At 41.6% G+C, this 16,747-nt stretch overlaps 1 protein-coding gene across 1 annotated transcript in view; it reads left to right on the top strand.

The window, feature by feature from the left end:
- plcg2 (phospholipase C, gamma 2) overlaps positions 1-16,519 on the top strand; it is a 37,006-nt gene extending 20,487 nt beyond the window's left edge. The window contains exons 11-33 of the mRNA XM_028585505.1: positions 208-326; positions 1,288-1,373; positions 1,560-1,677; positions 2,781-2,949; positions 3,177-3,272; positions 3,432-3,518; positions 4,358-4,527; positions 4,793-4,993; positions 5,766-5,888; positions 5,985-6,165; positions 6,649-6,717; positions 6,808-6,917; positions 7,491-7,587; positions 7,687-7,759; positions 8,134-8,306; positions 8,738-8,840; positions 9,783-9,986; positions 11,509-11,648; positions 13,078-13,186; positions 13,313-13,480; positions 14,501-14,589; positions 15,325-15,491; positions 15,752-16,519. Coding sequence (XP_028441306.1) covers positions 208-326; positions 1,288-1,373; positions 1,560-1,677; positions 2,781-2,949; positions 3,177-3,272; positions 3,432-3,518; positions 4,358-4,527; positions 4,793-4,993; positions 5,766-5,888; positions 5,985-6,165; positions 6,649-6,717; positions 6,808-6,917; positions 7,491-7,587; positions 7,687-7,759; positions 8,134-8,306; positions 8,738-8,840; positions 9,783-9,986; positions 11,509-11,648; positions 13,078-13,186; positions 13,313-13,480; positions 14,501-14,589; positions 15,325-15,491; positions 15,752-15,794 — 2,895 coding nt within the window. The 3' untranslated portion in view covers positions 15,795-16,519. The remainder of the gene's footprint in view (positions 1-207; positions 327-1,287; positions 1,374-1,559; positions 1,678-2,780; positions 2,950-3,176; positions 3,273-3,431; positions 3,519-4,357; positions 4,528-4,792; positions 4,994-5,765; positions 5,889-5,984; positions 6,166-6,648; positions 6,718-6,807; positions 6,918-7,490; positions 7,588-7,686; positions 7,760-8,133; positions 8,307-8,737; positions 8,841-9,782; positions 9,987-11,508; positions 11,649-13,077; positions 13,187-13,312; positions 13,481-14,500; positions 14,590-15,324; positions 15,492-15,751) is intronic.
- The last annotated feature ends 228 nt before the right edge of the window (positions 16,520-16,747 follow it).

Genomic DNA, 16,747 nt, shown 5'->3' with positions numbered 1-16,747 from the left:
GTCTAAATTTGGCAGGAAATGGCAGGCTGAATAGTTATTTGTAGGAATGCAGTTCAATGACTTAGACGAGAAATATAATAAGGATTATGACCGTTTGGCTTGAAAAAAATGCTGCTAAAAGTTTTGTTGTTGTATATGAAGTTTTGTCATTACTAAAAATGAATCGCACAAATAATGAGGGACTGTGTAAACTCTCTCCTCCTCCAGTTCCTCAGTTTCCTCTTTTCCAAGGAGAACTCTGTGTGGGATGAGAAGTTCTCCGAGATCAGGAACCTGGACATGAACAACCCTCTGTCTCATTACTGGATCAGCTCCTCACACAACACGTCAGTATGACTCCACCCAACATATCATCTACTTATGCTACTAAATGCTCCGTTTTTGGTTCACTTCCTGTATTTGGGTCGGATCGCGTTCTCACCTGAAGGGAAGGGAACTCTAGAGCACTTGGAAGGAAACCGAGACCCCCGGTTTTCCACTCCAGAGTTAGTTTTAAACAGACCAAACGAGGCAGGTGTGAAAGCAACCTAACTCATACATTAATTACTCATCCTGTGAAAACAGTTCCAAAAATGTCTTCACATGCTGAGAATCAACAACACACACCTTCCACGTTCTGTGTGTGTGTCGCGTTAGGTCACTGCCGTGTCACTATGACAACCAGCCACACTCCCCTCACGCACGAGGCAGTACTAATAATCTGCAATGGAAAAAGTTTGACGGGGCACCGTGGTCGAGCTGGTACTAGCAGTGAGTAAGCGCCAAAAGTGGAGTGAGCTGGATGTGGGTTTGGAGACACATTTATGACAAAAAGTCTACAAATGTACACAATGGAGTTTAGAAATGTGGATTTTAACAAACTATATTTTTGGAGCTGAAAGTCAAGATATCCCCATGACCATTTTCTGTCACTTCCAACTTTATGGAAGCACAATACTAAGTTGCTGCAGTCCTTTAATGACTTTATCAATATTTCTACATTCAGAATGGATTAGAAAGTTAGATCCAGGAGTGTTTTTTCTTCTGGCTTATTAATGGTTAATAACCGATCTAAGAAGCGTTAGTCAATTTAATTAACAAGAATAGAGCAATTAGTTACATATTGTCAACCTTTTATTAGAATTTGGTACCAGATATCCTGGTAATAATTCACTAATTCACCAAATAGGCAAACAGGATCAAAACCTGACATCCTCCAAAATTAACAGTAAATGGAATCACCAAGGTTTTCATTTTGTGAATCATATTTAATCTGGCATGTCTCCCCTTTTGTTTGTCCTTCCACAGCTACCTGACAGGTGATCAGATTCGTAGTGAGTCATCCACAGAGGCGTATGTGCGATGTCTGCGTCTGGGATGCCGCTGTGTTGAATGTCAGTATAAAGCAGCCCCAGTGTGCTACACCTACAGTAGATCATGGATGTATTTTAGTTCACATTCGGGAGTTACATTAGCAGCATTGGTCTCATTTTGGGCCATTTCACCCAGCATAAATTTAGAAAGTAATAATAAATCATACTTTATTTTATATCTACAACACCTGTACTGAATCTGTGCAGTGGACTGCTGGGAAGGGCCCGTCGAGCCAATCATCTACCACGGCTGGACCAGGACCACCAAGATCAAGTTTGAGGATGTAGTCAAAGCCATTAACGATCACGCTTTTGTCACTTCAGAGTAAGAATCGCAAAAACATGCGTGTCACTATGTCTGTGACACACACACACACACACACACACACACACACACACACACACACACACACACACATTTTTCACATTTGTTCATTCAATCTGTCATACCAACATTCAACATAACTGCTGTATACTGTATATTGTCTGTATGTCTATGTAGGTGTATTGTTTACTCTACATGTCACCTTTTTGTTACACACTATCTATCTAGGTTCATGATTTCAAAAAATATTTTTCTCTAAAAACCATAATAGCTGGAGCGTTCCTCCTTTTCGCAGCAGAAAGGCTTCTGGCGTCATGACGTTGTGCGCTAGTGATGATGTGATCATGTTACGTGATGTCTGCTGCAAAACCATGTGACACCATTTCTATTTCTATCTAAAATGCCTTTACACTTTGTCCATAAAAATGAGCATATCTCAAAAACAAAAACTTTACTTAGTTCAAATAACTTATGGAGTGTTAAGACATATTTGAATCATGCTTCTAAATTCAGAATTCTTTTGGATCAACATGTTTTGTATTTGGTAAAATTTGATGAAAACACTTGAATGAGTCCCAAAACCTGGAAATGAGTTCGCATTTTTGCACTTCCTGTTCCGTTGTCTTGAAGTCCATGGGTTTTTTATTGTGTTTTTGATTAGATTCATGAAATAAGGTCTGTGATTAAGCTAAAGAGAACTCCATGTTGTGTTTCACGATATAAAATAAGTATCATCAACCTTTGTTTTCTGCAATAATACAAAATTCAATGGAAAAATCCCATTGGATTTTGGACAGGGAACCAAGGTTGGCGGACAAAAATACGTCAAATGGTTATTATTTATACATCACGTTTTAACGTTAAACATGAATTTGGAAGGCACAGTGTTTGGCTATCATAGTGGCTACATTACCTATAGTAAGCTTATCTTCAATTTATGTATATCATTTTTTCTAACTCTGGGGGTTACAGTGAATAAGCTAAATTCCCAATAAGTCGGCGTGTTCCTTTAACATTGTCATCTCACAGCCACCCATTGTCTCAAACACGTGGCCTTGATAACTATGCCTCTCTCTCTCCCTCTCTCCCTCTCTCTCTCTCAGGTTCCCAGTGATCCTGTCCATAGAGGAGCATTGCCCTATAGAGCAGCAGCGTCAGATGGCTCGTATCTTCAGAGAGGTGTTTGGAGACAAACTGCTGATTGATCCTGTGGAGCAGATGGCTGAGCAGCTTCCTTCACCTACGCAGCTGAAGGGCAAGATCATACTCAAGGTACTCTGTGTGTGTGTGTGTGTGTGTGTGTGTGTGTGTGTGTGTGTGTGTGTGTGTGTGTGTGTGTGTGTGTGTGTGTGTGTGTGTGTGTGTGTGTGTGTGTGTGTGTGTGTGTGTGTGTGTGTGTGTGTGTGTGTGTGTGTGTGTGTGTGTGTGTGTGTGAACATACTGATGTGTCGTGGAGTTGGTAAGTCAATGTCAAAAGGTTTTGTTTTGTCCTTGTGCAGCACAAGAAGCTCAATGTGGAGGGAGGAGGATTCAGTAAAGACTTCAGGAAGGGGGAGAAACAGGGGGATCTGGAGATCTGGGACCCTGTGGACCAGGTACTGTCTGAGGGCTCAAATGGGTTAAATCTGATGTAGCTGAGACTTCTTAAACTCTCATTTCCTAACATAAGGATGATCTGTTGATCTGTTTTACATACTGCCTAAACCATCTAAACGACATTCATTTATATGAACATTTCCATTTCTCTTTCTCAGCGGTGGAACACACACTTCTGTGTGATCTCGGATGACAAGCTGTACTACGCAGAGGAGCATGAGGAGGAGGATGAAGATCCAAGGAAGGTAAAAAATAGGGACTGACCGATACTGGTTTTTCAAGGCCGATGCCTATTAGTAGTTAATGAAACCGATAGCCGATATTTGGAACAGATATGTTTACATTTACGGTGAAAATAAAAATAAGTAAAAGGAAGAGGTCATGATTTGTATTGGAGCAACTGTAAGGTTAAAGCTACCCTTTGAGTAGTGCTTTGATGAGTGGGTTCCTATATTGTTTGTATTGTGCTGGTAATGCCCCAAGAAAACGCATCAAAATGCCAACAAAAGGCATGGAAAAAGAGTGCTAGCCAACAAACGTGGTTTAAACAATGAAAAAAAAAAAGCTTTGTTAATGTTTTATGCTTTAATGTCTCAAGGATACACACAATGCATTCTGGTGAGAAACAATAAAAGTTACAATAAGGTACATGTAACTGAAGACATTTTCTGATATTATTAAAACTTTAATTTTAAGTTTTAGGGTAAAGCACATACACTTTAAAGCAGGGGTGTCAAACTCTGTTTCACTAAAGCCCAGTTCAGACTAAAGCTTCACGACGAGATGAGTTGAAACTTGCAGGCAGGAGCCGGTCTGCAGCGTTCTGAAAGCTGCCAGTTCCTTTGCAGCGGCTCGGGTTCAAATCCAACCTGCGGCCCTTTGCTGCGTGTCTTCCCCTTTCTTTCTCTCCCCCCTTTCCTGTCTATCCACTGTCACTATCGAATAAAGGGAAAAGCCCCAAACAATAATCTTAAAAAGATCAGTGATCGTTTCCTTACAAACAAGAGACAATGACGAAGTGTGTGTGTGTGTGTGTGTGTGTGTGTGTGCGTGTTAAAACCAGTGTTGTTCTTGGGTTTCTCAGTTCCAGAACATGCACTGTTCAGAGCCGTGGTTCCATGGTCGCATGAAGGAGGGCAGGCTGATGGCCGAGCAACTGATCCGTGATTACTGTGCAGAGACTGGGGGGAAAGACGGCACCTTCTTGGTCCGACAGAGCGATACATATGTCACAGACTTCACCCTCTCCTTCTGGTACAACCTCTCGTTTCTTGATCTCATGGCCAGCCCAGGGGAGGAACAATAATCAGTCAGTGGGGGCACAGCGGATTTTATCAGAATACAGCATAGAAAATCTGCTTAGAAATATAGGAATCAATCTTATTTCAGGGGCCGCCTCTTCCAAAGGTCTGATTTAGAAAGTCAGATTATAGAAGGTTTTTGCTTTTATTGCTTTTAGGTTATAAAGATTGTGTAATATTATGTATCTGTAAGCACATGTCTTCTGTGTGTATTTCAGGCGCAGTGGGAGGGTCCAGCACTGTCGTATTCGCTCGGGTTCAGAGGGGGCACACACTTACTTCTACCTGACGCCAAACCTGCACTTTCCCAGCGTGTACTCCCTGATCCATCACTACAAAGAAAACCCGCTGCGCTGTCAAGACTTTGAACTGCGCCTCACTGACGCTGTACCAGTGCCCAACCCACATCTACAAGAGGGGTTCGTTGTATATGAACAAACATGAGTCATGAGTTCACATGCTAAAAATCATTATACAATGTAAGCTAGCGATTACAGCTTTCCTTGGCGTTAGCATGTAGCTACTGTACATATAGTTAGCAGTGGACTATACAGAGTATAGCAGCACTTTCTACCGTCACAAATCACAAAAAAGGCTTCTGAACCAAAAACTACACAGCTGAACATGTTCCAACAGGAATGTGATCCGAAATTGGGGAGAAATTAACATCTGCAGATTACAGGTTTCCCTGACGTTAGCATGTAGCTACATATAGCAGTGTTTGTACTGTAAACACTGCAGTAGTGTGTCTGGAGCAGATGACCATATATAAAAAACTGGCTCTGTACGACGCCAACAGCAAAAAAAACTGTTGAAACCAGAGTGTTTAGAAACAGTCTGTACAGTCGATGATATCTGCCTATTAATAATACTCTTAATAACAAATAGAAGTAAGGGGACTCGTGGACATAAATCAGAAGTGCCAGTACTCTGTATAATATTGGTTTGGTAAAGCTTTACCTTTCACATTCTCTTAGTATCATCAACCACAGGTGCATGCCCTCTATTTTATTTTACATTGCACTTTCACTCTCATACGCCCACAGAAGCACAGTCACTCTTTCCCCTCTCTCTTTCTTCACACACACACACACACACACACACACAGACACACAGACAGACAGACATACAATGTAACTATCTGTGTGTGTGTGTGTGTGTGTGTGTGTGTGTGTGTGTGTGTGTGTGCAGGTGGTTCTACAGTAATCTGAGCAGAGGTCAGGCAGAGGATTACCTACTGAGGATTCCTAGAGATGGAGCTTTCCTCATCCGACAGAGAGAAGGAGAACCAGACTCCTTCGCCATCACATTCAGGTGCAATGACTTGAGACTTTTTCTTTTTTCAGACTATTTCTATTTGCTGGATTCTTTGTGTGTGTGTGTGTATTATTAATCATCTCTCTTATTCAGAGGTGACGGTAAGGTGAAACACTGTCGGATCCAGAAGGAGGGCAACATGTACCTGCTGGGCACCACCACAGAGTTTGAGAGCCTCGTGGAGCTGGTCAACTACTTCAAGAAGAAGCCACTGTATCGCAAGATCAAGCTACGTTACCCAGTCACCTCCGAGCTGGTTGACCGCTTCAGCACAGTGAGTTACTGTCAGAGCAGTCTATATCCACAACATTCCACTTCTGGGAATGCTCCGTTGCCGCCGGAAATTCCGCCGGATTTCACTTTTTTCGGCCGGATGTCTGTCCCCTTCCTCTTTCTTTGTGTTGTAATTTTAAAATCCGGTGGATTTGTGAGGACTATGGTTAACTGGTCCTCAGATCTCTGCAGGGTAAATCCAGACAGCTAGCTAGACTATCTGTCTAATCAGAGTTTTCTGTTGCACGACTAAAACTACTTTTGAACGTACAAGTTCCTTCCTGAGACTATTTAGCAGAGGCACCGTGGCTCCGTCCGGCTCTTAGCACATTTTTCGCCCCGGAATGCTGTGTGGACTAGCCAGACCTTCCTCCGTAGCGCTGTGGAGGAAAGTTGGGCTAATATCAGTTCAATGCATGTTTCTAAACCCAATAATATGTCATTTGCACTGACTGGTACCTAACAGTGTGTTGTGCTAACACAGGAGAAAGGCTGTGCCTCTCTGTATGAGGTGAAGACATATGTGGAACCCAACGAGATTGAGCCCTCACTGGTGTGTATACGTCACATATATTATGTTATCTTTTGAAAACACATAGAAACACAGAAACATTCATGATTGTGTGTGTTTTGTCTCCTTCAGCCTCAAAGTACAGTTAGAGCCGTATATGGCTACCAGGCTGTGAAGCCAGATGAGCTCAGCTTCCGTAAAGGAGATTTGATACACAATGTTACAAAGGAGATTGATGGATGGTGAGTCTACACACACACGCTCACACACACACACACACACACACACACACACACGTTCAACAACAGGCTATATCAAAGATAGATGAGTTAGTCACTTTACTCAATTAAATTTTATTTTTAGTGTCAAATCATAACAGAAGTTATCTCAAAAAACTTTACAGATAGAGTAGGTCTAGACCCCACTCCATTATTTACAAGGACCCAATAATTCCCCCCAAAAGCAGGCATTTGGTGCGACAGTGGCGAGGAAAAACTTCCTTTAAACAGGCAGAAGCCTCGGACAGAACCTGACTCTCGTGGCTGTCCATCTGACGCTGCCGGATGGGACACAGAGACACAGATACAGATCAACAGAAACATGATTCATAGTAATTATAGCAGTTGGTATTTGTAGTAACAATAAGGATAATACAACTATAACTACAAATAATAGTAGTAGCAGTGCAGGGCGTAGCAGTTCCCCTGCATAATGCATGTTCATCTGCATATAGTTTGCTGGTATGGCCATTTGCAAACACACACCAAGAACAAACAGGACTGTACACATTGCCCTCCTCATTCTTCTCACTACAGGTGTAGAGGTGACCATGGCGGAAGGTTGCAGCAGTTCTTCCCAGCTAACTATGTAGAGGAAGTGTGCAGCAACACCAAACCTGAGACCAAAGGACAGGTGAAGATTAGAGTTTCAGTCAGAGTTTAAATGGAGGTCAAGCAGCGTAACGATTGAGTGAAAATAATCTCTGTGTGTTTGGGATGTGCATTAAAACAGGACATGGAAGACAACCCACTAGGAGAACTATGTAAGGGTGTTGTGGACATCTCCAAGTGCAACATCCAAAACTGTGAGTTATTATAGTATCTGATGCATGCTTTACATTCACTCCTGAGGTTGAGTGCAAACATAAGTTTAACTAATAATACTGCAGCTTTTGCATATGTCAACTAATGGCACCAACACGTTTGAGAGAAGGGGTTAGCCAGTGACTGTGAATTATCTCTTTGCAGTCCTTAAGGCTATTTAGGAATTATTTTCTTTGCATTTGGAGTGGTGCATGTGCCGTTATCACAAATGTGACTTCCTATGGTTTAATCTGTAAAAGTCATCTATATCCAAAATTAAGAATGGGATTCAAATTCCCAATGGCTATAAAAAAAATATGGGAGTTGTCCATCCCTCATCGCCCTCCCTCACTGTGCCTCCTTTCCTCGGTTCTAGTAAAGAATGGTAAAAATGGGAAGCCCAACGTACTGACCCTGCAGGACAAGGAGGAGGACAGTCTGCAGTTTGACCTGGCAGCCGGCTCTCTGGAGGAGCTGTTTGAATGGTACCAAGTGGCCTGGGACATTACTCAGAGACAGATGAGCATGCAGTATAACAGGGAACAAGAGGTTAGTATCTCATGGTATATGATATGTATGTAATCAAAACTGGCCAGTGCAACCCACCCCAAAAACCTTATATAATTTCCTTTACATATATAAAGACATTTGCACCATAAGGTAATGCAGAAAAGTGTTGCAGAAAAATTCACCAGAATGCATAAAATGTATTGTTTGACGCTCAAAATTTGAATTTTGCTCAAAAGTGGAGATTTCAAGCCCCCCAATGTCGAACACAAAGTTACGGCAAGAATGTATAAAGGCCGTTTTCTTTTTATCAAATCTTTCTGTGTCTGTCAGCTCACATTGTGGTTTTACATGTTGGAAGCCTGTTTAACATTAGTTCAGACTAAATCTAAGGACAGCACGTCACTGTATATATATGGTCTGTCAGCATCACTGTACAAACAGGAAGTGGCTGTTTCTCTGTCCAATCTCAGATCAGACAGCAGGTGGAAGTGGAGAAGAAAGCAGAGGTTGCCATGGAGATGTCAGACCTGGTGGTCTACTGTCAGCCGCGCAGCAAGGAGAAGGACCGCTTTGGTAAACACATGCACATGCTGAACACAAAGCCACGAACTCGAGCCACATGATGATGTGACAAGGGCTAAACAAAGTTTACCACAGCTTCATACAGGAAATATGCTCCAATGCATCATATACTCTTAATGTCTAAGGCTAGTTTTAGCATTACTTTAAAATTAGATAGGGTCTACTCAGTCTAGCATATATATTTCAGTATGATTAATAATAGATTCTTAAATTTGTTAAGTTTTATATATAAAAATGTATATGTAATAAATCAACGCAATACTTGGTCTTATCTTTGTAACCACTTCATAAGATGAATAAAAAGCTTTGTAGTTAAACCCCAAATCTCTAACCCCCAGTTATGAAAGAAGATATATTCAAACTGTATATATATATATATATATATATATATATATATATATATATATATATATATATATATATATATATATATACACACACACACATTAGAGTTAGTTCCATTTGAATTAGAGTCTGAATATCTAACAACTGAGCATGATACTGCACCTGAAAAAGGGTCAATCCATATGGTAACATTAATTGTCACACTTTAGATTTGCTTCCACATCGTTTGCCAGTGACATTACATTACTGCACCGTTCACCTCTCCATCATCTGGAAAAGTACTACACTACCCACAATCCTAAGCGTAACAGAGACCTCTCTGATTGGTGGAGCAACTAACAACCACATAACAACAACAACAACAACCAGCTAACAGTATGTTATGCTAACTAGCAACACCCAACAACAACTGGATAACAACAACCAGCTAACATGTTAAGCTAAAGATATTCAATATAACTACATATATCAAGTATTACAGTTCCAGTCCAGTTTATTGGTCTGTTGGTATCAACTGATGTGGCCTAACAACCATTATGAGCTCAACCTGTGCCTCTCAAAGGACTGCTCTTTTCTGTGTCTCTGCAGACGGCTACAGCTACAAAGAGGTCCGCTCCTTCGTGGAGAACAAGATACCAGGAAAGAACCGCACAAAGGACTTCCTGCAGTACAACCGCAAGGCTCTGAGTCGCATCTACCCAAAAGGCCAGCGTGTGGAGTCCTCCAACTATGACCCTTACCCACTGTGGGCCGTTGGCAGTCATATGGTGGCTCTCAACTTCCAGACTGCAGGTACAGAAGTTTATCTGGACTGAACTCTCAAAAAGGTTGGGGGTCCATACAATACTTGTTGTTCTTTTGTGCTCTTGTCAATCCATCAATTTCCATGTATTAGGGATGGTCACACTAGCCCAATAAGTGTATTATTGTACCTAGGGCTGGACAATTTTATTTTTATTATTTTTTTATTAATTTATTGACATCAAAATTCTGAAGCTGTTATCAATGTATTTTTCCCATGACGATAATTCCGATTATTTATTCCTGTTGATAGGCCTACTTTCTCCTTAAAAACATTCTACCGGGGCCCATATATAGAGGTTTACTCCTCGACGCAGCAGGCCCTGGTTTGACTCCGACCTGCGTCCCTTTGCTGCATGTTATTCCCCCTCTCTCTCTCTCTCTCCCTTTCATGTCTTCAGCTGTCCTGTCAAATAAATGCCTAAAATGCAAATCTACCACATGTGTAGTCACGTGACTTGTGACTTGGCCCGGACCAGTCAGCCGCATGGAAAGCATAACGGAGGATAACTCAAACACTGAGTCTGAGTCAACTGAGAAACTTGTGTCCGTCGTCTGAAAACCTTTAGGCTTCAGAAAAGATGATTTAGGACAACGTGATTAATTATCGTCCATTCATTGTTATCGAGGTAAAATGTGCAGTAATCATGATTTTGATTTTAGGTCATATCATGCAGCCCTAATTGTACCCATTATTAATGTTAATATTCCGGTAGTCTGGAGCCCTGTGCCATGCGTTTGCTTGGAAAAAGCACCCACCGGTATATAATAACCTTATTTTTAGTTTCATAAAACATACCCAAATTCACCAGTATGTAGGATATCACTACAGACATTCTTGGTCTTATGTCGCAACTTTTAATTTTGCTATCACTTATTCTTGTATTGCTAAACCTATCTCAGCAGCGAATTTGAGTGGTCAAAGCTGTTTAACAGTGGAAGAGTCCCCCGTTATTTTGTTATTTAAAGGCTTTTATTATAAAGAGGCAAAATCAGGAAATATTGGGTCTTCATCAGCAGTAACATAACACGACTTCTATAAGCGAACATGAATCGTAAAATGAAGCAGTGTATGTAATGTAAACGCTGCCTGGAGCAGATGAACATATATAGAAAGGGCTCGGCCGAGAGTAGAACAAACTGTTGAAACCAGAGCCTTCAGAACAGTATGAAACTTGAGGTTTTAGCTCACAGGGAAACCTTATAAATACTTAATTATTTGAAACTTTGCCCACATTGAAAATGAAAATCTGACATTGTAACTTTATAGATAAGATAGAAAATACGGAAAAACATAATAGGTCTCATTTAAATGAAACTGCAAGGGCAAGAGTGAAGTTCAGAGGTGGGAACGGGGTAGAAAGAGAGGCAGAGCAGACAGAACTTGCTGGTGTGTTATATGGATTGATTGAATAATTTCATATTGACTGGCTGCCTAAAGGCTAGGTAAAACTGTGTTTTTAGCTGTATAGAGCAGAGGTTCATACTGTATAATGTGTATGTGTCCACCCAGATAAATACACTCAGTTGAACAGTGCCCTCTTCAGTCTGAATGGATGTACGGGTTACGTACTGCAGCCGGAGCTCATGCGCTATGATAGCTACGACCCTTACCAGGAGAAGAAGAAGGTCAAGTACAACATTGCAGTTAGGGTACGTCTCTACACAAACACACACATTTCATGACAACCATAGACTGTAAAAATAATGAACAAAGCTTCTGGGCCGATACGAAAGTGCCTTGAACCTGCATTCTATCTAATTTCCAGCAGGGGGCAACTCTACTGGTTGCAAAAAGAAGTCTGTTTCTACAGAAGTCTACGGGGAAATAACCCTACTTCTCACTTGAATTATTACCTCAATAAACAGTCCATGTTTTCAAGAAAACATGACAGCAAATATGAAAACATTTCAACAAATCGTAAAACACAAAAAAAGTAGGGCTTATCTAGCAGAGGACGGACCCTCCTGATTGGACAGATGGACTGTCTGTCTTTTAACAGGAAGGAGAGGTGAAAAACACGGAAAAGTACCTGCTTTTAACAGACAGACTTTCTTTTGTGATTTGTGTTTTCCTATTTGCTGTTGTTTTATGATTTGCTGTTGCATTTTTCTATTTGCTGTTGTGATTTGCAATTCAGGGCCACCGTAGTTATGCTTGTCTCGCATTTCCAGACCGTCCTCCACTGTGGAGGAAGGTCTGGCTAGTCCACACAGCATTCTGGGATGGGAGAAAAACGTGCTCTGGTTTATTGCCATTTCTTTAAACCAATCACAATCGTCTAGGGCGGTGCTAAGAGCCGGACGGAGCCACGGTGCCTCTGCTAAATAGTCTCAGGAAGGAACTTGTTTTGGTGGAACATGTACGTTCAAAAGTAGTTTTAGTCGTGCGAGCAAAAACTCCGATTGGACAGATAGTCTAGCTAGCTGTCTGGATTTACCCTGCAGAGATCTGAGGAGCAGTTAACCATAGTCCTCACAAATCCACCAGAGGTTAGAATGCCAACACAAAGAAAGAGGAAGGGGACGGACATCCGAAAGTGACATCCGGTGGAATTTCCAGCAGAACAAGAGCAACCCCTGAAGTGGAACGTCGTGGATATAAACTAGCATTACGCCAACCAAGCTAGCTACTGCGAGCGTTAGCTGGTAACATGTAGATGAATGATGCCAGTACCCAGAGGTCTGTACTTACCGCATCACCCTCCCCAGCTCCACCCTCCCCAGCTCCACCCTCCCCAGCTCCACCCTCCCCAGCTCCACCCTCTCGTCAAAAATCGCCACATCCGGTTGCAAAACAACAACATGGTGACGCCCGTATTGGCAAACATGAGGCTTCACGTCCACTATTTTTACAGTCTATGGTAATAACTGGCTAACACATACTTCATCATCCTCATCATCATCATGAGCTTTCTTTAAGTTATATTCAAGTTCAGGGCTAAGCTAATATTGTCATCATGTTAGAGGTGCATGAGCTGGCTGGCTGATCTTTATTTTGTAAATGAAGTAAGGAGCATACTGACATTTGGCATGTTGGTCTTTGAAAGAACTTTTTAACAGCAGTTGTGGTTGTCTGCAGGTGATTGCTGCCAGACACCTTCCTAAGCCCGGCCGCAGCATCGCCAGTCCATTCGTGGAGATTGAGCTGTGTGGGCACACAGAAGAGAAGTCCAAGACCATAGTCTATCGTAAGAAAAGGCGGGAGGTGGGAGATGTGGAGGGTGACAGTTAAACCTATGGGATCAAAGAAATGAGACTGAAGTGAGAAATGATTTGTGATCATGTGAACAGCGCTGTCGTTCTGTCTGCTGCAGGCGATAACGGTCTGAACCCGGTGTGGAAATCCCCAGCAGACTCTACAGTCTTCACCGTGTACGAGCCTGAACTCACCTTCCTGCGCTTTGTGGTCAACGAGGAGGACATGTTCTCAGACCCCAACTTCCTGGCTCAGGCCACATTTCCTGTCAAAGGCATCCGCTCAGGTGGGAACACACACATACAGCACAGAGGGCCAGAGCTGGTGAACGGCTGCTCACATGAAGCTCATGTACTACTCATTATTAAGCAATACTATTATTTTAAGTATTTTTGTTCCCTAGAAGCAGGATTTCTGTACTCTATACTTCAGGGAGGGAGCGGTTCAATAAAAATATCTGAAGCGTTCGGTCTGCTAGTCACAGTTCGGGGCATGTATATATTGTTCGGTTCATTTTAGCCTCTCAGATTTCAGACAAAAAGGCTTGTGCAGAAAAAAAACTTCAAATAAAGTTATTAGAGGGGAAAAAGCCATGTGCCGTAGTGAAACCACAGTTGGCATGGATAGGGTGCCAAGTGCAGCTAGTCAGTATCGGTCTGCTGTTATGGGAGCATTAGGATATAGTTATATAGTTACCTGACAATGATGGAAAATAGTGGTGGATAAAGCAGTGGCTGTTGCAAGCACTGTGCAACTCGTGTGGCCTATGCTAGCGGCAATACTTCTGATATAATGGCAGTGTGTCCGCGCAAGACGCAAGGAAGAGAGAGTCGGATAGGAAACCTTGCAGTATTTAAACAGCCTCTTTATGCAGACTCAGACTGGGCAATCCAATCCATAACTAAATAAACTAAAGCGAAATATATGCAAACGGGGAGGATGCAGGATTTCAGCACATGATGCAAGTAACTTGAGCAATTGCAATACCGTGCTGTATCGATCCCCCCACACCCCACCCCTACAGAGCACATGGTAAGAATTGAAGATGGCGTTGATGAACATATTAACATTTTATCATGTGTCTGATGGGTACTTAAATACAACAGGATGTATGTGCAGTATGCAGAGAGTGAGACAGCAGCTTGATCTGTCTCTACAGCGGACATGGAAACAACACTGCATCTATAAAGTAAATGGGCTCCAACAATCAAACACAGATGTGGTCCTTTGATTTTATAGTTTGATATGAGTGGTTGATATAGTATGGTTATTAACACAGAGATGACGGAGTATTTTGTTTCGTCAGGTTACCGCTCGGTACCTCTAAAGAACGGCTACAATGAAAACTTAGAGTTAGCCTCTCTGCTGGTCTACATCAATGTACAACAGGCAGGGGTGAGTAAACACACACACACACACACACACACACACACACACACACACACAGTGTCTTTAAAAAAATGGAAATGATTGGTTTTATTTTCCATCACTCTGAGAGATCATTGAGTTTATCGGAAAATGGACTTGTAAATGAGGAAGGAAGCTCAAACACCTTACTGTTTTTTCTTTGGCATTTTCTCTCTCTAACCTTTTCTTTTTCTGTTTTTGGTTGTTAATGGTTAGACCTGATTTGTGGTGAGGTCTGTCATGTATTGCTACGAGCTTGCTATCATTGCTCTCAGCTACGAGTGTGGACTGGTAGCTGGAGAGATGCCAGTTCACCTACTGGGCACTGCCATGGTGCTCTTGTTCTGTAGTTAGTGGAATGTATGACTTTTTTGTGGAATAAAACACACATAAGCACACCAATCGTGAGCTTAGAATTATAAGGTTCTGTCTCCACTTTTGGCCGAAATTGAGTTTTTGACATAATCTGATCCCATAGGTGTTTATTAATGCCTGTGTGGTGTTATTTTTGTAAAAAAATATTTTCTTAGTTATTAATAAAATAAAAAGGTTCCATCTCACAAAATAGCTGGGATGTAAAAACTTTGATGCTCAATATCTCAGAACTACCCTAAACGGAGATAGAACCTTATAATTCTAAGCTCACGCAATGTTGATTTACATCCGCAGTTTGATGTCAGTGTGGAGATATTTCTGTGAATGTGATCACGACTTGTCCTTCAGAAAGCAGAGGAGGAGCTGTACTCGTCCTCCAGCCAGCTGAGGAAGAAGCAGGCGGAGGTCAGCAGCGAGCCTTTCCTGTACGACACGCACACCAACATTCAGCGCTCCGCCCTCCCTCGCCAACACAACCAGCTCGTGAGAGAGGGCAGCACCGGCGAGAAGCACAGGTGAGCCTCAAACTCACAGGCTGCACTCAACCCATTCAGCCACTTTTTCCATATGCAACAGTTATTCCGTATGAACATATTTGTTTCTGTATTTATTGTTTATTTCATATTAATGTTTAATATGTCTGTTAGTTCATGTATGCACCATTCACCAAGACAGATTCCATATAAATTGTAAACCTATTCTAGTAGCCTCCAAGAGTACAAAAATGACTCTTTAAGTCCCTCCTTATTTGCGCTGTGTTTTCTTTGTGCCCCAGGACAAAAGAAAAGAAGATTAACAACAGTAAGTTCTACTCGTGAGGACTGAGCAGAACTCCCCTGTACACGTCCCACCTGCCTGAGTGGTGGATGAATGCCGACTATAAATCCAACATCACCTCGAGGTGTTTAGTTAAGGAATTATGATTTGTGCTGTTAAGAGTTTTCCCAACTGTGACATGTTATCATTTTTCATTTTCATACCAAAAATACTTTTCTATTTATTTAAGATTAAAAAAAAAAAAAAAAAAAAACTTAATATGGGGCTTAATATTTTCTCAAATATGGAAATATTGGAACGGGGGGGGAGGGGAAAGTTGAATGGTGTAACTCCTTTATAACAGATCAGATGCAAGGTTGTAACATTTCCTCTGAGGGGTCCCACAGACAGCCGGTGTCGTGCGTAACAAGTCTGTAATCAAACTGCATCCCGTTAGAGGTGGACAACACTCATACTCAGATATTTATTTTCCATCAACTGCGATAATAGTACCACTGCAGTACAGCAGACTGTTGCTCTGCCACATATATCTTTTTAGTGTCTAATTTCAAATCCTCGTATGAAAAGCTGTTTTTGCTGTGCAGATTCACCAGTGTGACATTATTTTCTCTGTGTGGTATATTTTTGAAAGTGAAGTCAGATTAGTGACATCAAAAATGAAAGCATTTTTGATGTATTTAATTTGAAGCCAGTCCATAGCTTTCCTATAATTTCTCTGAGACCTTCTTAAGCATTGAGTCAATAAAGTATGCTTGTTGAACTATAACCTTTATCTCTGATTCATCTTACTTTCCTATTTTGCCTAGAGCTGTGTTGGATTGTATTCACTTTAATATGATTCATGTATTCATGCTGTAAACATTAAGACATAGTAGTTGGATTCAAATGAATCATTAAGATCAAAAAGTTGGCAACAGAGGCAAGATGCAATATACCAACATTTTCTGGCATTTAACTATATATTTTTTCAGCTATCCCCAATTCTGTGCTGGGC

The sequence above is a fragment of the Perca flavescens genome, chromosome 8, assembly GCF_004354835.1.
Source record: "Perca flavescens isolate YP-PL-M2 chromosome 8, PFLA_1.0, whole genome shotgun sequence".
Taxonomy (NCBI): domain Eukaryota; kingdom Metazoa; phylum Chordata; class Actinopteri; order Perciformes; family Percidae; genus Perca; species Perca flavescens.
The sequence above is the reverse complement of the archived record's forward strand: the minus strand, read 5'-3'. Positions and strand labels throughout refer to the sequence as shown.